General features: G+C 34.6%; 1 protein-coding gene and 2 long non-coding RNA genes across 3 annotated transcripts in view; 2 read left to right on the top strand and 1 right to left on the bottom strand.

The window, feature by feature from the left end:
• Window positions 1–290: 290 nt before the first annotated feature.
• The window catches only part of LOC145736807 (uncharacterized), a 57,747-nt gene continuing 31,935 nt past the window's right edge, over window positions 291–26,102 (top strand). Inside the window, exon 1 of the long non-coding RNA XR_014180114.1 lies at window positions 291–1,040. This is a non-coding gene — a long non-coding RNA (uncharacterized LOC145736807). The remainder of the gene's footprint in view (window positions 1,041–26,102) is intronic.
• On the bottom strand, window positions 3,041–24,998 carry LOC145736806 (uncharacterized). Its single transcript, XR_014180113.1, has 3 exons — window positions 24,859–24,998; window positions 24,511–24,717; window positions 3,041–4,559 (listed from the first exon to the last, which is right to left on the bottom strand). It is a non-coding gene; the product is annotated as an uncharacterized LOC145736806 (long non-coding RNA).
• Window positions 4,978–6,018, top strand: LOC145736705 (uncharacterized). Its single transcript, XM_081991121.1, has one exon. The coding sequence runs from the start codon at window positions 5,344–5,346 to the stop codon at window positions 6,016–6,018; it is 675 nt and encodes a 224-aa protein (XP_081847247.1). The 5' UTR covers window positions 4,978–5,343.

Genomic DNA, 26,102 nt, shown 5'->3' with positions numbered 1-26,102 from the left:
CTACCACGATCCGATAAATTGGATCAACTTAAGTCTAACTTTGGATTAGATCGACGAAGTCGTAAATGTATTTTTTTTTTTCAAGAAAATAAAGAAAATGTATTTATTTAATTTATAGAAAAATACATTTTTGTAGGGATGTCAAGTGTTTACCATTATACAGGGTGGTCCGAATTAATTGTAGGATACTTAAAGGGTAGAAAGTACATGAAAAATAAACGCCAAAATGCCTTATAAACTAGGGTCGAAAAGTGCCACCTAGCGGAGCTAGCAGGCTTTAAGGTGTGCCCCTAAAATTAGTTTTTTAATTGAATGATTTAATAGAGAAAAAATGAAAGTCAAACTTGCGGTACAGACACTAAGTGCTAGTGTGGCCGATGCTTTGGAATATTGTGACAAAGACTTGAATATATTATCTTTTAGGAACAGTGACGCGACAGCAAAGTTTTGTCGAAATATTAATAATATTTTTGACATTTTAAATATAAGAAACTTTCTAGGAAATACTCCTTTCAAAAGACCCCTCTTTAAGGGAAATAAGGAATTCTTAAAAACATTTATTAGGAGTTCTATTGAATATTTAAGCTCGCTAAAGGGAATTAAAGGTGAAAATATAATGGTAACTGGACGGAAAACGGGATTTCTTGGATTGATTATTTGTTTATCGAGTATTGAAAACTTATTCACTGACTTAATCGAAACAGATGTTTTACAGTTTCTGTTAACCTACAAGTTAAGTCAGGATCACTTGGAAATGTTTTTTTCGGCCATACGTAGAAGAGGTGGTTTTTCGAATAATCCGACAGCATGGCAATTCGAAACTGCCTACAAAAGGCTTCTAGTTCATTCCGAAATAGTATCTCCAAATACAGCTAACTGCTTAGCGCAGGACAACACGTCAATTTTAAATGTTACCTCTACTAAAATAGATAATAACATTGCTGGTGTAGATTTATTATATGAAGATGAAAATTTTTCAGAAGAAGCTGACTTAGATTTTATTAAAAATCTTAATAACATTCAGAATTGCTCATATATATGTGACGTTGTTGAATATATAGCAGGTTTTGTCAGCCGAAAATTAATAAAAAGTATTAATTTCAATGTTTGCTCTGCTTCTTTGATTAGTGATGCTTCTATGTCGATGCTCTTAAACAAAAAAAATAGAGGCGGCCTTTGTAAACCATCTAAAGATGTTGTTAAAGTTTGCATTGTTGCTGAAAGTGTCATCAAATCATTACAACATTTTTCTTCATCTAATATAATGGTTAAACTTGTTTCTTTGGCAATTAGAAAATTGAACATTCAGGAAATATTTTCATCTTTATCTAAACATTGCACTGACCAAGATCCGTTAGATGGTCATATTTTACAATTAATTAGATTAATTTTAAAAAACTACTTCACTGTTAGGCTTCACCACATTAACTTTTGCAAAAATGAAGTGCCAAATAGAATTAGACAAAAACTGACCAAAACTGTCATTTTCTGTCATCAGTAATGATTTTAATATTTTTAGTTTTTAATGTTCATTTAATTTTTCGCCTTTTTCTTTTTTACTTTTATTGAAAACAGGAGCTTAAATTAAGGAAATACCTAAATTTGCAACTAATGGTACAGACGTCACCACATCTGTCATATTTATATGCCCAGTACCCATTTGTATATTGTTAATGATCAGTATCAAATAAATAGAAGTGATTTTTTGAATCAACAACAGTTAACACTAAGTCTGAGCCATGAAGACTGATCATATCACTGATTTGAGAACCACCCATAAAAGTTCCTCAGATATAGGAATCAATAAAATGTGGATTTATATCCTCTCAAATTTGATTAGTAAAACTCTAGACAAAGCTTTTTTGTGTTAAATAAGCTGCAATACATTTCTTTAAATGGCTGAAATGTTGTTCAAAATATGTCATATTGCTTTAAAACAATAAAATGGGAACTATATAATTGATGCTTTTCAGATTTAATAAAAGCGTTTTTTTTTAAGTAAACGCTTTGAAAATTTGCTCGTATGTACATTTTGTTACGTTAATAAAAATTTCAATTGCTACCGTTTTTTATTAATCTCATATTAAGCCAACTTCAAGTAAAAGTCGTCGTTTTCTCGGTCTCCTTCCATATAGCAGCGTAACTTTTTGCCCGGAATATACTCTCTCTCTCTCTCGGACCTCTCTTACTAATGTTGGCCGCACGCTCCGTCGTGCTTTCGTGAAGCGAAGGCCAGTCCATAAGTTAAAAGGTCGATGGGGTGAATCTGATGCCAGTTATGATGATATTATCATGCAACTAGGAGGTGAGGGAGATTTGAGTAAATCTCATCTTCAGGATGATAATAATCATGACAATACTTTTCAAACAAAATGGGCAACAGATATCCATACAGATTTCAGAAGAGCCGTAGTCAGTGGACTAGTTGCCGAGAAACTAGTAGAGCTTAAAACTACTAGGGTTAGTTCTCCACTGTGTATTAAAAAGCATAAACCAACCGTGTCTTCGGAAATTAGATTGGAAAGTTCTGGCCATCAGCCCGAAAGAAGCACCAGAAGACGCTGTGCATTATGTAGTACTAAGACGAATCAAATACGAACAGAGTGGACCTGTTCAGTATGCAAAGTACCGTTGTGCTTGTCAAAGTCGAGAACATGTTTTCAACAATACCATCAGAAGGTAAGATAATTAAATAAATATATATATTTTTCGTTAAAAGTGAGAATAACTTTCAAGTATAGTGGTATTAAATTTGTACCACCCCCCCACAATTTTACTAAGTGTAAGATTAAGTTCAAAAAAAAAAAAAGTTATATTTTGTTGCATTTTGTCCAATAAACGTGTTTAATTAAGAAAATTATGACTTTATTTTTTACGTGCAACATGGGTAAAACAGAGCAATTTTTGTTCGTACCTCTAAGGGATATGTTGTACAAACAAAATGAACAAGAAACCATCTCGATCACAGATTTCAAAAAATCAGTCGTAAAATATATGACATCTTATAAACATCAAACTGAAATTTTAGAAAAAGGCGTAGTTGCAAACAAAAGAAGTTTTAATCAAGAGATTAATCGCAAGGAAGGTACAAAATAAAATATTTACCAAACTTAAGGTAAGTTTTACACACACCATGTTATTTTGGAACGGCAGGTCTAAAACTTGACTGGTGTGTCTTTAGTATCCTGAAGCTTAAGTAAGTTTACCAATTTGGTCTAAAAAGTGATTAAAAACTGGCAAAAAATAATTTTTTCGAAAAGATTTTATCGTTTCATATTCCCTGTATGCATTGTTGTTCTTTGTTGTTTTTGATATCGGCAGGGCAGGTAGCAGGTAGAATGACATATTTTGACTGAATCATGACCCGACATCTTTTGAACGTCAAAAGGGCATTTTGTGATTGTTTGGAATACTGTTTGGCTTCAAACCGGGGTCACTATGAACAATTTACTTATAAAAAATACTTCTTTTGTTCTTAACTTTCTTTATATAAAGTTAATGATCACCCTGTTTTACTTTCTACGCCAAATTTTACCTGCTACCTGCCGTGCCAGTATGAAAAACAAGCACCTATCATACATACAAGGAGTATGGAAAGATAAAATCTTTTCGAAAAAAGATGAGTTTTTGCAAGTTTTTAATCACTTTTTAGGCCGAAGTGGTAAACTTACTTAAGCTTCAGGGTACGAAACAACCACCCGTCAAGTTTTATACTTCTAGTTCCAAAATAACATGGTCTGACATCTGCTTAAAAATTTAACACGTAAAATCCTATGTTGCGCGTTAAAAAAAACGCACTGTATATGCTCGAAACATGTCAGGCGTTTTGACTTCAGTTTTGAGGGTCTACTAATAAATACATTGTGGAGAAGGTTGCGTGTTTTTTCACCACTTTTACGATTTCACCTCCACTGCGAGTAACATAGACTACTACTTTACTCCGTAAAAATTTGAGTTTCAAAGTCCCAACCAATATCATCTGATCATGACTCAAGTCATGTGAAAAAGATTGATTTTATATTTGTTTCTGAAAGATTGTTTCAAACACGTTCTAAGTTTGTATACACATTAAAAAACGCGTTTTTTTTAAAGTTCTAACAATAAACATTCTGGCTCGTTCTTAGAAAACACACGTGATAAAAGGTTGATTCTTCGATATAAATCGGAACTGGGCAGATACAAAAAGTTATGTTAATCATTTTGCTGTAGGATGTTAATCAGTTGGAAAATAAATTGTACGTTTGATAGATATTGATGACTAATTGCTGGTCTGGTTCAATTCCAATGTCAACTTCTGCACAGTTACTCAGTTCGCCATGCGTAGATTGACATTTAAAGGAATGACAATTCTTTTAATACATCCCCTTTTAGTCGGACATTAAATAAAAAATATGCGGCCAAATATTGTAGATAGGAAAATGCTACATATGGTATAACAGCAAATCGAAATAGCAAATAACTACACAACTCGCGCCCCAATCTAGTTTATTAGTAAAATAAATAAGAATTCCAGCGTTCCCCTGTACGTCTTTTTATGCATCTCGCTTCACCGGGAGAATCTGAAACAAAGAAAATAATATTACAAGAACATAAAAAACGTCAACGTGTTTTAACCGATTTCAGCTGAATACCAAAAAAATTCAAAAACTTTTCATTACATCCAGAGATTTCCGAGAAAAACCGAAAAAGTCAAATTTCTATTTGTTTTTTACCACTTTATTAATGATTATATTGGAATTTACTCCGGATGTAATAAAAAAATTTCAATTTTTTTTAACCAAATTAGTTAGCAAAAAAATGCGCAACGTTGTCTCCATTTAACTAAAGCTCTATCAACAATAGTTTCTGAGATAGCAATGCTAATGCATCGAATTTGTAACACCCTCTATACAGGGTGTCCCATAACTATGACAATCTCTCGGTAGCATACAGGGAAGGGAATTCAAAATAATACGATTTGCTCATATAAACATTTTTCCTAAAGTTACTCCTAAGGGAGATATCGAGCCCCAAAGAGCTGCCTTCCAATTAACGTTTTTGACCGTAACTTCTGAACCACTTTGTATATTGTTGTATTGATTTTTGGGTTTAATGTTTTATCGAAAGAGACCTTCTGTTTGACATCAAAACCAGGTATCTCGTCTTAGCAGAAAGACAGGAACTAACTGGTACCTATGAGACAATTTGCTTAAACTTTGACAGCTGTCATTATTTTCAGCTGCAAACGCCATTAATGAATACTCTTTACATTTTTATCGAAAAATTGTACTCTACTTTTATTTCGATAAAATAAACGGTCTTCGAGATAAATCGATTTTTCATTGAACTGCTTAAACTATTGAAATGAGTGAGAAAATGGATCATCTATTGGAAGAAAATAAGCAACTTAAGTTGGAAATTGCTAACTTGAAAGGGACACAATCGGCACACATTAATGATGTTTGGACAAGATCGTCTTATGCATCCGTAACTGCAGCTCCGACTAATAACAGTAAGGTACTCGTTGTGAAACAGAAAGGCCAGCGTAAGGATGTTAAACAAGTTAAAAAAGATCTACAAGAGAAAGTGAATCCTGAAGACCTCGGAATTGGAGTATCTATGGCTCGAACAACAAAGGATGGAGGACTCATACTTGCTTGCGGAAACGAAAAACAAATCACAGATATACAATCCGAAATCCAGAGTAAACTCGGCGAAAAATACGAAGTTGAACAACCGAAGATCCGTGATAATCGAATCAAAGTGGTAGGACTAGACGAGAGCGAGTATTCAGTTTCAGAGGAGGACATCGTCAGGAGAGTGATCAAGCAAAATGATTTGGATGCACAGAACAAGAACTTCAAACTGAAAATATTGAGAAAAACTAATGTAATAAACGGTAGATTCAATATCATATTTGAGGCGGACTCTAACACTTATAGCTTACTGATAAATAGGCAAAAAATGAATTTGGGCTGGAGTAGATGTGTTGTATACAGTGACTATGGAATTATACGATGTTACAAATGCAATAAATAGTTCAGGTAATCACAATGTGAAAGATTGCAAAGAAAACTATACAAAGTGTATTAATTGTATAACATCATCATACATAACAAATGAAAAGTATAGCACGAAACTGAATACTGATCATGTCGTTTGGGATGTATTAAATTGCGACACTTATAAGCGTGTCGAACGAGGGGTGTGACACTCTCTTAAATTTGGGCCCATATTATACAGGGTGTCCCACGACGAAAGACCTCGATTGATATTGGAAAAAGTATAAATAGGAGAGTTTTGAAAATTTGGTAGGATACTGATGTGGGCATGCCCAATCCAACTAAAATATTTTCAAGATGGTTGCACTTCCGCTTATACCGGAAGTCGATCACAACTTTCTTATTTTAAATAGAACACCCTATATATTATTACATATTTGGATTCCTCACAAAATTCTGACCAACTTTTGTATAGAATGCCCTATGCCTATCTCTAGCCGTTTTCGAAATATTTGATGTTTTTCCAAAAAAGTGACAGTTGCAACGCTCAACATATTTTTGTACTATGTTAAAACCGTATTTCATTTTGCAATGAAACTTTGGGTTATTGTAAATAAAGGATCGTTTTATTAAACTGAGGGTGCGTAACGACTCATTTGTATACAGGATCGTCAAAAAAAAAATCATAAACTTGCCACTAAAAAAAATGAAAAATCTCAAGTTTTTTAAATGGAAACCCCCATTTTTTATGACGGAATCATTTTGAGCATTAAAAATTACTATAAGTTTCAATTTACTTGCCTATACCTAAATCCAACCCATTTCGTTTTATTTGAGAATAAACATTTTTTTATTAGGCTGCATGCTCGGCTGCATGGTTGGAATTAGCTGGTACTCTAGTTGACCATGCTTTTGACACACGGTGATATTGGAGACCTGCAGGGCATGTTAATAACACTAGTTTTGAGTGTTTTGACAACTGCAAATATGCCGTCGCGGTTACGTTATTCAAACCAAGATTACTTAAATCTGTTTATTATTTACGGAGAATGTGATAAAGTTGTGAGTAGAACATGTGAGGTATTTGCCGCTCGTTATCCAGAAAAACCAAAGCCATCACGAAAAGCTGTCAAGCAAATAATTGAAAATTTTAAGAATACGGGATCTGTGAAGATAAAAGCTATTAAAACAAAACCAATCCTTAATAATACAAATGTAGAAATTGCAATTTCTAACCAACTTTTGTGTACAATGCCCCATTCCTATCTCTAGCCGTTTTCGAAATATTTGATGTTTTTCCAAAAAAGTGACAGTTGCAACGCTCAACATAACATGCTTTGCAGTTCTCCAATATCACCGTGTGTCAAAAGCATGGCTAACTAGAGTACCAGCTAATCCCAACCATGCAGCCTAATAAAAAAATGTTTATTCTCAAATAAAACAAAATGGGTTGGATTTAGGTATAGGCAAGTAAATTGAAACTTATAGTAATTTTTAATGCTCAAAATGATTCCGTCATAAAAAATGTGGGTTTCTATTTAAAAAACTTGAGATTTTTAATTTTTTTTAGTGGCAACTTTATGATTTTTTTTTGACGACCCTGTATACAAATGAGTCATTACGCACCCTCAGTTTAATAAAACGATCCTTTATTTACAATAACCCAAAGTTTCATTGCAAAATGAAATACGGTTTTAACATAGTACAAAAATATGTTGAGCGTTGCAACTGTCACTTTTTTGGAAAAACATCAAATATTTCGAAAACGGCTAGAGATAGGCATAGGGCATTCTATACAAAAGTTGGTCAGAATTTTGTGAGGAATCCAAATATGTATTAATATATAGGGTGTTCTATTTAAAATAAGAAAGTTGTGATCGACTTCCGGTATAAGCGGAAGTGCAACCATCTTGAAAATATTTTAGTTGGATTGGGCATGCCCACATCAGTATCCTACCAAATTTTCAAAACTCTCCTATTTATACTTTTTCCAATATCAATCGAGGTCTTTCGTCGTGGGACACCCTGTATAATACGAGGATTATCATAGATTATTCAATATTATGCGATATTATTGATAATATTGGTATTATACCCGTATTATTGTATTATTCCAAATAATATTGATATTATGTGGTAATATAAGGATTATTATGGATTATTCAATATTATTGATATTATGTCAGTATTATTGTATTATTCCAAATAATACTGATATTATACGTATTATTGCTTGATTAGCGTATTATTAAGGATTATTCTTTACTACTTGGATTATTACATATTATATTAATGATGCAATATTATTGCGAAAGCGCAAAAGTTTAAGCGCAAACGAGTAAGTTAAAAATTGTTTAGATTATAATTTAGAATACAAAAATGGTATCAGTAAATAAAGCTGTCATAACAAAATCTGAGTTTACTACTGGTTTCACGTAGATGTGCGAACCAATCACTTCAATATTTTGAATGTGTTTTGATCGAGGTTTTTATGATCATATTTTTTTATTTCATTTTTGTTTCGAACATGTATCAGTTTCAATTTCCTCAATACTGCCCATGTTGTTTCTTATTTAATCACCCGCTAGTAATTTAATATGTAATTGCATAAATTATTAATTTAAAGACGATAAATACATTTTGGCAAAATACTTAGGGAATAAATAAATAAAATAAAAAAATTTGTCAGTTTATTATTGTCACAAGCCGAGCAAAAAGTTCGGGGAAACGCCATCTGTACTTTCTAACTCATAGAGTTGAGTACAGATGTCACCAGATGTTGCACAACAACTATCATTTCTGGCATCCAGTTGACTATACTGGAATGAAGGTTTTGTTCTTTGGTTATCAAGCCCTATAGCCTCTCTGATGAGCCGTAATACGGCGAAACCGGTCAGAGGATTGGGATTGATAAACAAAAAACAAAACCTCACCATTTTCAAAAAGCTCCTTATAATAACCAAGCAAAAAAAACATACCTGCATAATTATTTCTACACTTTTCAATCTTCAGTTGGTTTAGTTGGTTTAAAATGTTTATATTTATTCTTAATAACCAACAATTCCCACCGCTTTATGATTTTTCATATTATGCCGTATTATTCGTATTATTCAGATTATTTACTATATTATTGGATTATGTGGTATTATCAAGATTATGCTGCATTATTTATATTATGGGGTATTATTCGTATTATTCAGATTATTATTAGTATTATTGCATTATGTACTATATTATTGGATTATGTCGTATTATCAAGATTAGTAAGATTATTGCATATTATTAATATTATTTGGTGAGTGACCCAAATATTATTGAAGTGTCACACCCCTCGGTGTCGAAACACTGCGAAAAAACAAATTTTTACGGTAGCAATTAAACGCTAACTTAGATTTAAATTCCCGTATCGTATATTTTAATTGCCAGGGTTGCTTGAATAATAAAGATGATATAATTGTATTGATTGAAGAGTGGCGGCCTAAGTTAATATTTTTTGTCGGAAACTCACGTGTCTGCCGATATTGATTTTAGTGAGTTAAAAGTAGATGGTTATTGTCTAGAACAGTGCTTAACAGACAATAGGAGAACTGGTGGAGTTTTAGTGCTCATTAGAAACGATATTAAGTATAAAGTAAAAAAGGTCGAGTGTATTGATAATTTTGTATGGTTGTTATCTGTTGAATTCTCTATAAATAGGATTAGATATTTATGTTCTGTGTTATATCACCCACCCCAAACTAATGATGCTCAATTTGTGAAATACTTTGAGGGCTACCTAGATGAAATTACTGAGTTTGGGGGAATTAATGTAGTCATGGGAGACTTTAACTTCGACATTTCGAAACCTAAATTCAATGGTGAAAAAATATTGTCCTGTGTTTATAAGAATGGATTCTCCCCGATAGTTGATGTGCCCACGCGAGTCACTGATAAAAGTGCAACACTTATAGATTATATAATAACAAACGACAGCGGTTTTGCATTCGATGTGCATCTCACGCCGAAAATTGGTGATCACGCCATTTTGTCTTTCCGTTTGGGTGGCGGAAGTGGTGGAGATGCTGATGTTGTGGTTCATGGTAGGTCTTTAAGAAATTATGATGTTGATAAATTGCACGATTGTATGTTGAGTAAAAAAAAACAGCAGCAATTAAACAAAGCCTGGATAACAAATAATGTAAAAGATAACATGAAAATAAGGGACAATTTGTACGTTCGTGCCGTACAGGAAAAAGATGAAGACATTTGGAATGAGTATAAAAGAATCCGTAATTACGTGGTGGCGCAGATCAAAATTGAAAAAGAAAGATACTACAAAGAAGTTATTGATGACAACAGAAGCAACCCTCGTGAAATGTGGAAAAAACTTAAGTCATTGTTGTCAGGTAAAAGCAGTTCATTACCAACTGAAATTCAATTTGAAGATCGTAGGGTTTCAGATGATCATACAATTGCTCAGGAATTCAATAAATATTTTGTAAAAAGCATAGACGACATTTTAATGGGTATTCCTGTGAGTTCCGCATTGAGCGAGGTGGCGATCGAAGACGACGAAGACTTGCTACAATCTTACAAGATTCGAAAGCTTATCAATCGGAGATATTAAATCTATTTTGAAGGATATGAAAAATGTTGGGGGAGGTGTAAGTGGCATATCTAAAGAGGTTCTGTGTGATGTCTGTTTTGTGGCGTGTGATCGTTTGTTGAATGTTGTCAATACGTCCCTGTCCAGTGGAGAATTTCCACGTAAGTGGAAAGAGTCTACTATTGTTCCTGTTCCTAAGGTACCAAATACTACTCTGGCTACCAAAAAGTACTGGAAATTGCAGTTAAAAAGCGACTACAGGAATATTGTGGTAGTGAATTTATGTGATACTTTCAAGAGTGAGCTGGACAGGGGTAATTTTGTGTTGGCAGTGTTTCTAGATTTTCGAAGAGCGTTTGAAACAGTTAATAGGGAGATACTACTGAGAAAGCTGATGTGCATGGGTGTCGGCGGTACGGTTCTGAGATGGTTCAAATCATATTTGTGTGACAGATACCAGAAGGTTAAATTAAAAAATTACATGTCACAGTCGCAATGTATTAGACATGGCGTACCGCAAGGAACCGTCTTAGGACCGTTGTTGTTTCTTCTGTATATTAACGATATAGTGGGGGCGGTGAGAGGGTGTAAATTGGAATTATTTGCTGACGACACAATGTTGTACAGGGTGATTGATTGAATTTTGACCACCCCCTTAACTTCCATAATTTTGATTTTAGCAAAAAACGTTAAATACAAAACTACAAGATATTTAGGTCTACTTTATTTTTAGATAAACAGTTATTATACAGGGTGTCCCAAATTTGAGTAACAAACCAAACTTATGTTTTTTTAAATAGAATGACCAACTTTTTATCCGATATTTGAATTCTACGTCAAATTCTAGGCTTAATTGATGTAAAATATCTATATCGATATTCAACTGTTTCCGCAGCAGCGTCCTTGATTGATTGAATTTTGACCACCCCCTTAACTTCTTTAATTTTGATTTTAGCAAAAAACGTTAAATACAAAACTAGTAGATATTTAGGTCTACTTTACTCTTAGATAAAGAGTTATTATACAGGGTGTCCCAAATTTAAGTAGCAAACCAAACATGTTTTTTTTAAATACAATGACCAACTTTTTAATCTATATTTTAATTCTACGTCAAATTCTAGGCCTAATTGTTGTAAAATGTCTGTATCGATATTCAAATGTTTTCGCAGCAGAGTCCTTGATTGATTGAATTTTAAACACCCCCTTAACTTCCGTATTTTAATTAGTAAAAAAACTAGTTGTAGCAACAGTTATAGATATTTGGGTCAACTTTTACTCTTATACAGGGTGGACCATAAGTAATGGGACATAGAGCTACAGCATATTCCTGACATCAAAATAATACGATTTAGCTGAATTGTCCTATACCGAAAGTTAATATTAAGAAAGATACAGGGTGTGAAAGTTGAAATTTTATTTTAGCTTTTTTGTCATATCTTCACGGTCTTTTGATATAAATTATTGAAAGTTGGTATAAAGGGGTTTTGGCAGGCGTAAAATACGATGCTTTCATTTGTTTTGTAGTAGCTGATAGGGGGCGCTAGCGGTAACCATCTCCGTCCCTTCAAGAGGTTCAAACTTTTTTTTTTACGGAACTGAAACGGCCATATGACTTCAAAATATGATTCTAAGATGTTTTCTACGTAAAAAAGGTATACTTGTTGTAAGTCTTAAAAGTCGACCGTTTTCGACTTATTTAATCTTTTATTATTGCATGCATTTACATGTACAGCAGATTTTAATTACTATTTTTTTTTTAATTCTAAGTAGGATTTGATACAAAAACAAAAAGGGCGTTCATAACAACTAGCTTTATTTTAAAGTTTACAAACATTTTTTAAACGGTCAAATTTACATACAGAAACTGTTATGTGTGTAACTTAAGGGTATACAGCACATATCGTATTAACATACGACAATGCATGCAATAATAAAACATTAAATAACTCGAAAACAGTCAACTTTTAAGACTTACAACAAGTATACCTTTTTTACATAGAAAACATCTTAGAATCATGTTTTGAGAGCATATGGTCGTTTCAGTTCCGTAAAAAAAAGTAAGAGTCTCTTGAAGGAACGGATATGGTTGCAGCTAGCGCCCCCTATCAGCTACTACAAAACAAATGAAAGCATCGTATTTAACGCCTGCCAAAACCCCTTTATACCAACTTTCAGTAATTTATATCAAACGACCGTGAAGATATGATAAAAAAACAAAAATAAAATTTCAACTTTCACACCCTGTATCTTTCTTAATATTAATTTTCGGTATAGAACAATTTCGCTAAATCGTATTATTTTGATGTCAGGAATATGCTGTAGCTCTATGTCCCATTACTTATGGTCCACCCTGTATAAACAGTTATTATACACGCTGCCCCAAATTTGAGTAACTAAATTAAACTTTAATCACATAGGCGAGGAAACATTGTTAAAGTAACAGATGCTGCGGAAACAGTTGAATATCGATACAGACATTTTACATCAATTCCTAAAATTTGACGTAGTATGCAAATATCGGATAAAAAGTTGGTCATTGTGTTTAAAAAAACATAAATTTGGTTCGTTACTAAAATTTGGGACACCCTGTATAATAACTGTTTATCTAAGAATAAAGTAGACCTAAATATCTTCTAGTTTTGTATTTAACTTTTTTTGCTAAAATCAAAATTAAAGAAGTTAAGGAGGTGGTCAAAATTCAACCAATCAAGGACGCTGCTGCGGAAACAGTTGAATATCGATACAGACATTTTACATCAATTAGGCCTAGAATTTGACGTAGAATTCAAATATCGGATAAAAAGTTGGTCATCGTATTTAAAAAAACATAAGTTTGGTTTATTACTCAAATTTGGGACACCCTGTATAATAACTGTTTATCTAAAAATAAAGTAGACCTAAATATGTACTGGTTTTGTATTTAACGTTTTTTGCTAAAATCAAAATTAAGAAAGGTAAGGGGTTGGTCAAAATTCAATCAATCACCCTGTACATGGCGGGAGGTGAATTGGATATGATGGAGAGGACTGTGAATAGTGACTTGGACAGTTTATTCAACTGGCTCTGTAAAAACGGGTTCAGTGTAAATGCGTCAAAGTCCAAATTTTGTTTGTTTGGGAAGAAACACAGTTTAAAATCTGCAAGTCATCTTAAAGTCTGAATATAGTTATTAACAACCAAAAAATAATCCATGAAAATGAAATAAAATATTTGGGTGTAATTTTTGATCAGAGTTTAACATTCTACGCACATGCTGATTATATAACAAGAAAATTTGCGAAAAAGGTTGGATACACATTGCTCGAGTGGGAAGTCAGTTATCAACAAGTACTAAGTTGCTATTATACAACAGCATTGTCCTTCCACATCTCGAGTTTCTCGATTGTTCCACCCTCTTGTACAGTCTTCCTGCTTTCAAAATCGATCAAGTTCAGATTGTCCAGAATCGCGCCATGAGATGTATATTGAGGTGTAATAGATACACCCCTGTCGCAACAATGCTTAATGTTTTGAATATGTTGTGTATTAAACAGATGATCGTTTTTGCCACTCATGTGTTTGTTTTTAAAATAAAGCACGAACTTTATATTTGCAGTAAGATAATATTTTTTAGTTTTATTTTGAGTGAGAGATGTACAATTTGTGTAGTCAGATGCACAATTCTGTGTTGTATAAAGGTTTGTATGATTTTAACATGCTGCCTAACTATGTGAAAAACTGCAACACTCTTACCGATTTTAGGAAATCTCTAAGAAAACATATTCTTTTAATGTAATGTTAATTTCTAATTTTAAATTTTTCTGTTTTGTTTGTAGATTTAAGTTCATATTGTTTTTACTTGAGTGTCATTAATTCCTGTTTTTTATTCGCCTGACCGTGTAGATGTTTATATTTATAGCTTTTTTTATGCTAAATAAACGCCATTATTATTATTAAACCACAATATTATTAAAAATATTCGTTAAACTAGTTTTTTTATGTAAATTAGTATTCAAAATTTATGTGTAGAATACCGAAAGATATGGAAGAATACTCGTTAATTGAATAAGCATTTAATTATTTAATTTTTTATTAATTTTTCACCTCTGCCAACCCCTACTGTCCCTATCAGCTTTCATACTTTTTCATTTCCTTCTGCATTAATTTCGCTTTCCATGTGTATTTTAAACAAAAAACGAAATCAAGAAACATTTTTATTAACGTTGTGGTTTAAGCAGTTCGACGAAAAATCGATTTATCTCGAAAACCGTTCACTTTATCGAAATAAAAGAAGAGAACGATTTTTTGATAAAAATGTCAAAAGTATCTATTAATGGTGTTTGCAGCTGAAAATAATGACAGCTGTCAAAGTTTAAGCAAATTGTGCCTTAGGTACCAGTTAGTTCATGTCTTTCTGCTAAGACGAGATACCTCGTTTTGATGTCAAATAGAAGGTCTCTTTCGATAAAACATTAAACTCAAAAACTATTACAATATACAAAGTGGTTCAAAAGTTACGGCCAAAAACGTTAACTGGAAGGCAGTTCTTTGGGGCTCGATATCTCCCGTAGGAGTGACTTTAGGAAAAATGTTTATATGACCAAATCGTAATATTTTGACCTCCCCTGTATGCTCCCGAGAGATTGTCATATAGTTTGGGACACCCTGTATAGCGTAAAAGTTTAAGAATTAAGTGTAGAATTTAAAATGTATTAAAAATGTGGTTCTATTTAAAAATACCCATATTTTATCTGCCACAAGTTTATGCTCCACCCTGCATACTCAAAATAAAAAGAAAACATTTCTAATTTTTGTTTTAAAAAAAATTTCCCAGCTTAAATTAAAACTGATATTATCACATACCTATAAAAAGCAAAGATTACAAAACGGTGCACCTTAGATGTAACAAGTCTTCCTGATCAATCGATCAATGAGATCAAAAATTTAACAATATACAGGGTTACATTATAAACAAAGAAAATTTGGACTGTCACAATTTTACAAGATACTTTTTGTAGCTACCCAAATAGTTTACTCTGATTAAAATAATCAAATCAACCTTAATGTTATTATAGAAGAGATATTATTTATAGAAAGGAAATAGCTTGAATAATCAAATTATCTAAAAATTCAGAAGAATTTGCTTGGTTTTAAAAACACTTGAACTACACAAAGGTGTTTGCTTTATAATCATAGTACTCATAAGATAGAAGATGTCTCGTACAAGCGGTGTCTTGAGTTCATCATTTGTACTCACTGTAAACTACCTCTGTAACACCACCCCTTACATCCGACAACACCGCCACTGTACCTGATGCGCCACCTACCTCCAGACCAACACCAGAGTCTGGCCATTTCCGTTTTCCGCCAGTCTACGTCCTACTTACACTAAGACAAGGTGGTGTCGCTAATAAATTATATTCTTTTTTTTACAAGTTCAATATATTAAATATTCGGATTAGTAGTGAGTTTGTTAGTGACCGTAAATTACCGCCTCCTGTCCGCTAATCCCGATCTTAGACCGGAAAGTGCAAACTGAGGTCCCGAAGCTGTAACCCACACTAATGTAAAGGAATCATATGACCCACGAGGAACCTGCCCTTACATTTTGTCGCCCAACGTGTCGCTTCGAAAAGACTTTAGTAAAGACTGTGTACGTAGTCTCCGGAGTGTAAAAGCCCCGACAACCTCTTTTCAAAATCACGAAAACGTGTTCGATTTTCGTTCGTGTTCGTTTCACCTCCATTTTGTGCAAGTCCAGTTTCGGAGTCGCCAGTGATCGCCCTTCCCGACCACTTCAATCGTGCTGCCGTTACAACGTTTCCAGTGATAACGAACTATAAGCATTTGAAACAGTGCTTCTCAGAGTAGCAACCGCTCAAAGCGCTTACTTTGAACGTGACAACGCCGCCGACATTCTGTCAAGTGTCACCGTAACGCCCTAACCTAACCGTTTGTTTACATTCTGCTTTTGTTGACAAGTTTTCTCACTTTGAATCCGTTCGATTTGGAAAATGAGTGAAAACGGTGATGAACCGCACCAGTTCGTGCAGCAGATTATCATGACGCCTGAGATTTTGCAGCAGTTAATATCAGGGATACAGTTAAACACAGGTAGTCCGCAGACTGCTGCTGCCCAAAGTTCACAAGGCAATTTTTCTGGATGCAAAAGTCGCTTCAATGGCAAAGCAGACAGCGATGTAAACGCGTTCATTGATGCGATCTGTGTATACAAGGATTGTTTAAACATCCCAGAAGTTCATGCACTCAAAGGACTTTCTATGTTGCTTATCGATGACGCCGCAACTTGGTGGCAAGGAGTTAAGGACTCTACAACTACATTCGATGATGCCATCACTTCATTGAAGCATGCCTATGGACAGTTTAAGCCACCTCATCAGATATATCAAGAGTTGTTTAGCTGTAAACAAGGTAATGAAAAAACTGACATCTTTATCAGCAAGGCCAGAGCATTATTGGCCCAACTGAAAGGTGAGTCCGCTGTTAGTGAGCATGTGCAGTTGGATATGGTATATGGTTTGTTAAATGTACATGTCCGAGATAAAGTTTTGAGAGATCAGGTTAGCTCATTTAAAGAACTAATTGAAGCAGCCCGCATTGCTGAACAAACCTTTACTAATAATGCTAAACCCAGTGTTACAGCACCTATTTCCAGCAAGACCCGTGTACAGTGTGCTTACTGTAAGCACCTTGCACATGATAAGGAGAGCTGTCGTAAATTAGCTCGCTCCAAACTGGAAAAGGCTCAAGAAGATTCACCATCTATCAGAAAACCTTCACCATCTGGTCCCACACCCCCTACTCTATACAATGGACAGACAATCAACACGCTGATTTGCTATGGATGTGGCAAACCTGGACACGTCAGGAGTAATTGCCCAAACTGCAACAACAACTCTAAAGGTAAACCAAACCATACTACAGGTATGTTAGCAAATCTAGGTAATCCTACTAGTCAGTGTGAGTATTTGAGTTTAAGTCCAGTTGTCAACATTGAGCTAGGAAATGCCCAAATAGCAGCTTATCTGGATTCTGGAGCTCAACACAGCATTGCAGGGACTCAACTCAAGGAAATACTGTACCAAACATGTACTCCTCAAGAAGAGGCAGATTTAAAATTGACATTAGCGGATGGACGAACCAGAAATGTTCAAGCCCATACCTTTACAGCCCAAATCAAAATGGAAGAGCGTGCACACACCATCTCATTTTATGCAATACCTGAACATCAACAGAGTAAGACATTACTTGGTGCTGATTTTTTGCAGGCAGCCAACGTTGTCCTAGACCTACCAAATCAATCATGGTTTTATGGTGACTGTCCACACTTAAAATATCCATTTGTTCCTGACCACACAGAGAAAACCAACCTTTGTCTGGACCTGTCGATCCAGCACACAAGTGAAATCACTCTTCGATCTGATGAAGGAACACTTCTCTCAAATGAGAAAAGAAAAATCCTAAACGATCTACTTTACAGAAATGAGGACTTATTTGAAAACAATACTCAACCTACTCCTTTTGCAGAGCATGTTATTAACCTGAATGATGACTTACCAGTTGCTGTGCCACCTTATAGGTTATCTCCGCAGAAAAAGGATCAATTAAAAATTGAACTCGACAAATTACTCAGCCAAGGGATTATAGAAGACTGTGAATCTCCTTACGCTTCACCAGTTGTTCTAGTTCCGAAGAAAGATGGTTCTACTAGGTTGACAGTTGACTACAGGAAGCTCAATGCCAAGACCAGACCAGACCGCTACCCATTGCCACGAGTAGACGATATTTTGCATCAGACGACGAGAACTCAATATATGACTACTCTCGATCTAAAGGCCGGTTACCACCAAGTCTCTGTACGACTTGCAGATCGCGACAAGACAGCATTCATATGTCCATTCGGGACATACCGCTACACAAGAATGCCTTTCGGTTTGCGAAATGCGCCGTCGACGTTCCAACGTTTGATGGACAGATTCCGCGCAGGATTGCCGGACTTGAGTATATTAGCATATTTAGATGACTTGATTATTTTATCTGACACATTTCAGTCTCATATCCACCATCTTCAACTAGTTTTCGATCGACTTCGACTTTTCAGATTGTGCCTAAACCGAAAGAAATGCCACTTTACCTGTCCACGCGTCGAGTACCTGGGACATGTCATTACGCCGTCCGGTGTTGCACCCAATCCAGATAAGGTCTCAGCGATCCTCCAAATGCCGCCACCCAGAAATGTGAAAGAACTGCTTTCATTTCTGCAGACCTGCTCTTGGTATAGGCGCTTTATTGAAAACTTCGCTGACGTAGCAAAGCCCTTGACAACCCTCACCAAGAAAAAGGCCACTTGGACTTGGACATTACCAGAAACTGAAGCGTTTAATAAATTAAAGACCTTACTGACAACGAGCCCCATCTTACGTCAAGCTGACCCCACGAAACCATACATTCTGAAGACAGACGCTTCCTCTTATGCTATTGGCGCATGTCTGTTGCAGGGGGAGGGTCCCGACGAAAGGCCCATTGAGTATGCCAGTCGCCTTTTGACAGCTGCAGAGCAGAATTATACAACAACTGAGCGCGAAGCTTTGGCTGTTGTCTGGTCAGTGACACATAAGTACCGAGGCTACCTTGAAGGCGCAGAAGTCCATGTGAAAACGGATCATCAGCCACTTAAATGGTTAATGGGACTGAAGTCACCAACCGGACGCTTAGCAAGGTGGGCCTTGGCCCTCCAACCTTATGACTTACAGATCGATTACACACCTGGCCGCACTAATGTAGTTGCAGATATGCTATCACGACCTACACTACTAGAAACTGAAATTAAACATGTAATTGTAGATTTACCGACGAAGAAAACTGACCAAATCCGAGCCCAACAGATCGCCGATCCTGATGTTGACAAGATCATCAGATGCTTTGAATCACCCATACCAGAGAGCGTTGCCTTCAAGAAATGGACTGAGAGAGGATATCTGATGTCCAATGGAGTCTTGTATCGTTTCGTACCTGAAGTGGATGAGGAAGAAGCCCAATTGGTTGTGCCAAAATCAGAAGTACCACGAATTCTTGCCGAGTATCACGATTCGCCATTAAGCGGACACTATGGAGTGGAACGCACCCTACAGAGAATTGCAAAACGATATTACTGGCCCGGAATGCGCCGTACAATCACCGAGTATGTCAGTAAATGCCTAGAATGCCAACGGTATAAGGCTACAAACTTGAAACCAGCAGGATTGCTGCAAACCCCTATCCAAGCCCAGCGGTTTGAAATTATATCCATTGATTTGTTTGGTCCCCTACCAGAGACGAGTGATGGATATAGATGGATATTTATCATTGAAGATACTGCCACCAGATGGACAGAACTGTTTCCCCTTAAGGTTGCCAGCGCCGAGAATTGCGCACAATGTCTGATCGACGAAGTTATATTGCGATACGGTGTACCCAGAAGAGTTATCTCAGATAATGGAGTACAATTTGTCAGTGCTGTTATGCAGCAGGCAGCTCATTGCCTTGGATTTACCCAGTCATTGATCCCTGCTTATCATCCCAAGAGTAACCCTGTTGAGAGAAAAAATAGAGATCTTAAAACTCAACTTTCAATCCTGGTTTCCAACGATCATACTACGTGGAATGAAAAATTGCCGAGCATTAGGTTCGCCATGAACACGGCCAAGTGCCAAGGAACTGGATACACTGCAGCATTCCTGACTTTCGGACGAGAGTTAAGATGCCCCGACGACGTAAATCGCGACCTACGTGCGATTGTCCGTAATGACAACTTCGTTTGTCAGATGACACCCTACCTGAGTACTATTGGAACGATACTCCACGACGCCCGTGAAACTACTGAAGCTCAGCAAGACCGTACTCATAAGTATGCCGACATGAAGCTACGTGAAGCCCCGATCTACACTAATGGTGACCGTGTACTTGTGAACGTCCACGCCCTTAGTAGGCTGAAAGATTCATATACGTCAAAATTCGCACCTAAACGTGATGGTCCCTACATAGTCACGAGGATGATTACACCCACCACCTATGAAGTGTCATCACCTGCAGACCCGAATAAGGTACTAGGAAAATACCACACATCAGCCCTGACGCCTTACCGCGGCAGCGAGTGGGATCTGCCTGCACCTGTAAAACCCATTAGGAAACGAGGACGCCCCTCAACTAAAGTCCAGGTCTCTACAGAAGGACCTCACACACCTCAGAACCTCGAAGGTGACGATGACCCATACGACAAAACAACCACTAAGGAGGTTCATCAAGACAGCTCAGACGAAGACGCTGACCAACCTAACAAGATGCAGACGCCGACTCCCAGACCGGAGCGCCCAAAACGGAACTCCGCGAAGCCAAAATGCTCCTGCTGTGAGTACCTAACAACACAAACCTTAACTTACTCTTCCTCTCCACAGGATTCGTTGAGTAAAGGGGGAGAGTTGTAACACCACCCCTTACATCCGACAACACCGCCACTGTACCTGATGCGCCACCTACCTCCAGACCAACACCAGAGTCTGGCCATTTCCGTTTTCCGCCAGTCTACGTCCTACTTACACTAAGACAAGGTGGTGTCGCTAATAAATTATATTCTTTTTTTTACAAGTTCAATATATTAAATATTCGGATTAGTAGTGAGTTTGTTAGTGACCGTAAATTACCGCCTCCTGTCCGCTAATCCCGATCTTAGACCGGAAAGTGCAAACTGAGGTCCCGAAGCTGTAACCCACACTAATGTAAAGGAATCATATGACCCACGAGGAACCTGCCCTTACACCTCATTATTACTATTACTTTAAACATGCTTTTAGATAACACTAAATATAATACATATTGATTTGACGTTCAACAATGCAATTTACTAAAGTGAATAATGATGATTTTTGTTGAGATTATTGTGTTAACATAAAACAATAATGAAAACTGCAATGCTTTTGAAGTCATTTTGCAGTCAATTTCAGTAAAAATAGTTAACTAACATTAAAACTTGCTCTTTTATGCACTGTTCTAATGTAGTACTTCTTGGTGGGTAAATTGAGCCTTGTTTAAGTCAATTTCTTCATAAAAGTTATGCTTTCTCACATGAAAATGTAGTGTAAAGTATTCAGCATATGCCAGACACATTTCTGTAAGAGAGGCCTAATTTGTTACTTGAACTATACTTTAAAAAATCCAGACTAGAAAAATGTGTAGTAATGATGCATCAGCAGGGTTAAATACATAGGTTAAGTATGAAATTGGCATTGTAATCTTACCTGGACCAGCAGGCTCTATGTCCTTCAAAAAATATACATTTACTTGATTTTAGTGTATAATTTTCAACTCTTATTGAAATATTGTATTAAAATTAAAAATATAACTATTTTAGCAGCATGGGAATCTGTTTGACATAACAAAATAAAAACAAAAGCAGTGACAAATTCGAACTTTAGTTGACATAACAACAGATGCAAGATGACTTAATCAGCTGAATTTGTTTCCTCAAAGTGATAAGCCGCGTGACGTCACAGTAGGGTGTTTGGGCTGCACAATATGCACTTAAAACCTTTTATATTATTTTTTACATTGAACAGTAGAAACTAGAAATCTACTTTCACAGAATGTACGCACTACTTTCCATCTGAGACCATATTTATACAAAATGGTAAGCTCAAATAATCAAAATATAAAAAAATTGAACTTCATTAAGTAATGGATTGTTAAAAAAAACATTGCAGCTGCACAAATACAGGGTGTTACAAGTTAGATTAATTAGCATTGCTATCTCAGAAAGTATAGTTGATAGAGCTTTAGTTAAATGAAGGCAAAGTTGCGCATTTTATTGCTAAATAATTTGGTAAATAAAATTTTCATTACATCCAGAGAAATCCAACAAAAACAACTAATCAAATTTCTATTTTATTTTTTTCCACTTTATTATTGATTATTTTGGAAAATCAATTGCACCTTCTGGAGGCATTAATTTATGCTATTTAAGAAAATAATGTTTGTATTTAGCTACAACGTTTCGTTTTTTAGATATAAGCATCCACTTAATATTTTAAAATACGGACCGGGACTTTCGATTTCGTTTTTTTTTAGTAGCTACCAACCTACCAAAAACAATGATGTGCCACACTTGTCAAAAAATTATACCTAGTGTACTGTTTTTTTCAAATATGCATTTGAAATTCATGTTATCATAATGAGTAAATAGTTTAGTTTGATATGATTAAGCTGTTTCATCAAAACTCAACCTCGAATTCAAACATGTGAGTATCTGAAAAATAAATAACTAACCAAAACATTTTTTTTTTTTAATAAATGAATAGTACAGAATAAACTCTCTCTCTTTTTCAAAGGAGCAATGAACCTAATTATTAAATTATATAAAACTAAATTATCTACTCATTATGACAACATATCAATTTCAATTGCTTAGTTTTTAAATCTTAAAATACCAAATACATAATACGAGTAGGTACACTAGGTATATTTTTTTGACAAGTGTGACACATCATTAGTTTCAGAAGGTATGTGGCTACTGAAAAATGAAATAAAAAGTTGAGGTCCGTATTTGAAAATGTGAAGTTGATGTTGGTATCTAAAAAACAAAATGTCGGAGCTGAAAACTAAAACTATTTTCTTGAAGAGTATAAAAAAGTGCCTCCAGAAGGTGCCATTGATTAAAGTGGTAAAAAAATAAAATAGAAATTTGAGTTTTCCGGTTTTTGTCTGATATATCTGGATGTAATAAAACTTTTTTGAATTTTTTTTTACCAAATTATTTAGCAATACAATGCACAACTTTGCCTCCATTTAACTATACGTTCTGAGATAGCAATGCTAATGCATCAAATTTGTAACACCCTGTATGTTTGCTTTACAATCATGGTACTAGATAAGCAAATGTTGTATCATATAAGTAATTTCGAAGCCATCATTTGATCTGAAGAATTGACACTTATATAAATTAGATTATTACTGTTCCTTTAAACATGCATTACTGCCATTATTTACTTAACATACTGCCTAAGTTCAATAAAATTAAAAAGACTAACTTTTGACAAAAATTCTCGGACCCCTATGTTTTATGTTTTTAATTTTGTTAACCGCTGCTTGTGTTATATGAATTGGAATTATACAGGGCCCAAAAACTGGGTATTTAAAATATTTTTGATCTTTTAAATGGCAACAGTTCTTTATTATTGTATAATTTAGATTCTAGAAAGTAGAAACAAACAATTCTCAAGTATTGTGCCATGCAATTTGTACCACAATTGTCCTGTAAATATTGATAATTTGAAACCAATAATTTTCCATAAATCAGATTAACATCCCCAAAAATTATTGATGACATTTAAAAAAAAAAATGTAAAAAGATAATAAACCATCTTGGGACCTATAATTTTGAAAATTGTTTTTGACATTACTTTAAAAACAATTGAATATCAGTATGGAGTATGTTGCATGAAATATGTATAAGAATTGTTTGTAGAATCCAAAACCTCCTATAAAAATAAGGTTCCTAGTGTTTTTGCAAAAAGTAAAGCCCACTTTATAGAACAAAATTTAGTTTAAGTATTAGTAGGTATTAGTATTCACTGTAAAAATTTAAATTTGTGAATTCAGTTATTACTCATACTAAAATTAAATTATTTTTTTTACAAACTCCTTGGGTCATAAGCATTGATTCTATTCTTAGTCCTAATATTAATACTATAACTAAAATTAAATTATGTTTTATAAACTAGGCTTAAGTCCCTTCCATTTCATCAAATGTATGCAGTACATACTTTACAAAGACATTGTATAATACATATTAACTTAATATTGAGCAATGCCGTTTACTAAAGTGTATAATGATAATTATTAAACATAAAAAAATAATGAAAACTGCATTGGTTTTCATTTGAATGTTAATTTAAGTAAAATCAATATACTGACCTTAAAACATGTTTTTTTATTCACTGTTCTAATGTAAGTACTTAGTTGAACCCATTGCACACAATTTCACTCTTCAACTTGATTGATAAGTTGCAATCTTCTTAGTGGGTAATTTGTTCTTCGCTTAGATCAATTTCTTCATAAAAGTTGTATTTTCTCATCCACATGGAAAAGTAGTGAAGTATTCAGCATATACAGGATACAGATCTGTGAAACAGGCCCAATTTGTTAGTTGAACTTACAAAAATTGTCAGACTAGACAAATTTTCAGTAATGTATACAAGGGATACATCAGCAGAGATTATTTAGGTTAGGTATGAAATTGCCTAATTGCCATTGTAATCTTACCTGGGCTAGCAGGCGTTGTGACTATCGAAAAATATACATTTACTTGAATTTAGTGAATAATCTTCACCAATTATTAGACTATTGTAATAAAAATACAATTATTTTTTTTTTACACAACAAAACAACAGCAAAGTGACATGTTGGCATTTGACATCATATCAGATCCAAGATGGCCTATCAGCGGAACTACTTTTCTCAATGCGATACGCCAGGTGACGTCACAGTGGATGCTCCGGTGCACAATATGCACTTAATACCCAAGGGATTACAGGCGTTGTCCGTGGTTTTGTATTACTATTTGATTCTCTCTCTTCATTAAAGTATAGTATTTGTAGGAAAGGGTTCACGTTCAAGTTCGACTAAACGTTAGAGTTTTAGATTCATTTAGATTCACTAAGTATTGAATTTATTGTTTTAAAAGAACATTGCAGCAGCACAAAGATGTTTTCTTTACAATCATAGTACTTGATCGGTAGATGTCTCATATAAGTGGTTTCTAGAACTCATATTTAAACTCACCACAAACTACACTTTATTCAAAAATATTACTACTATTACTTAACATGCTTTTAGATAAGGCTACATATACTCATGACATATTAGCTTGAGGTTCAGCAATGCAGTTTACTGAAGCACCTAATGATGATATTGTTGTATTGTGTTAAACATAAAAGAACACTGTAAACTGCAATCTTCAATGATTTTCACTTTTCAGTGAATGTTAATATATTGGAATTATAGTTTAGTTTGTTAACGGTTTCTGTTCTGTGTTAACTCGATTTCTTTCGAAGAAATTTCAGTTAAAATATTTTGAAGTTTGAGCGATATGTATATCACAATTTTTTAAAATTAAGTAGAACTAGGTGGCTGTGCAGATATAATGTCATTAGAATCATTTTAGAGGAGATATAGTATAGATAGAGTTAAAAGCCTACTTTGCATTAGTTGTAGACAAAGAAAAATCTTACATGGCTAGGACTTTAAATAGCATGTTACAGGATTCTCAAACTTACCTATATTTGGTCTTCTTAAAGCCCATTTTATATGAAATGAATAAATAAAATTTGATATTTAAAAAAAATTTTTTGGAAATTGGTAAAGCATTTGAAAATGTTCAAACAATAATAATGTTTATTTTGTTAGATTTGTTTTAGTTGATTTGTAGTTCCTAAATTTTCAGAAATAATAGAATTATATATTTTTATTATTATTTATTTTTATTTTTTTTATACTACTTCGCACAA

This window comes from Ips typographus, linkage group LG12 (genome assembly GCF_016097725.1).
Source record: "Ips typographus isolate SLU linkage group LG12, UJ_Ityp_2.0, whole genome shotgun sequence".
In the NCBI taxonomy this organism is placed as follows: domain Eukaryota; kingdom Metazoa; phylum Arthropoda; class Insecta; order Coleoptera; family Curculionidae; genus Ips; species Ips typographus.
This window is presented reverse-complemented; position numbering and strand designations above follow the sequence as displayed.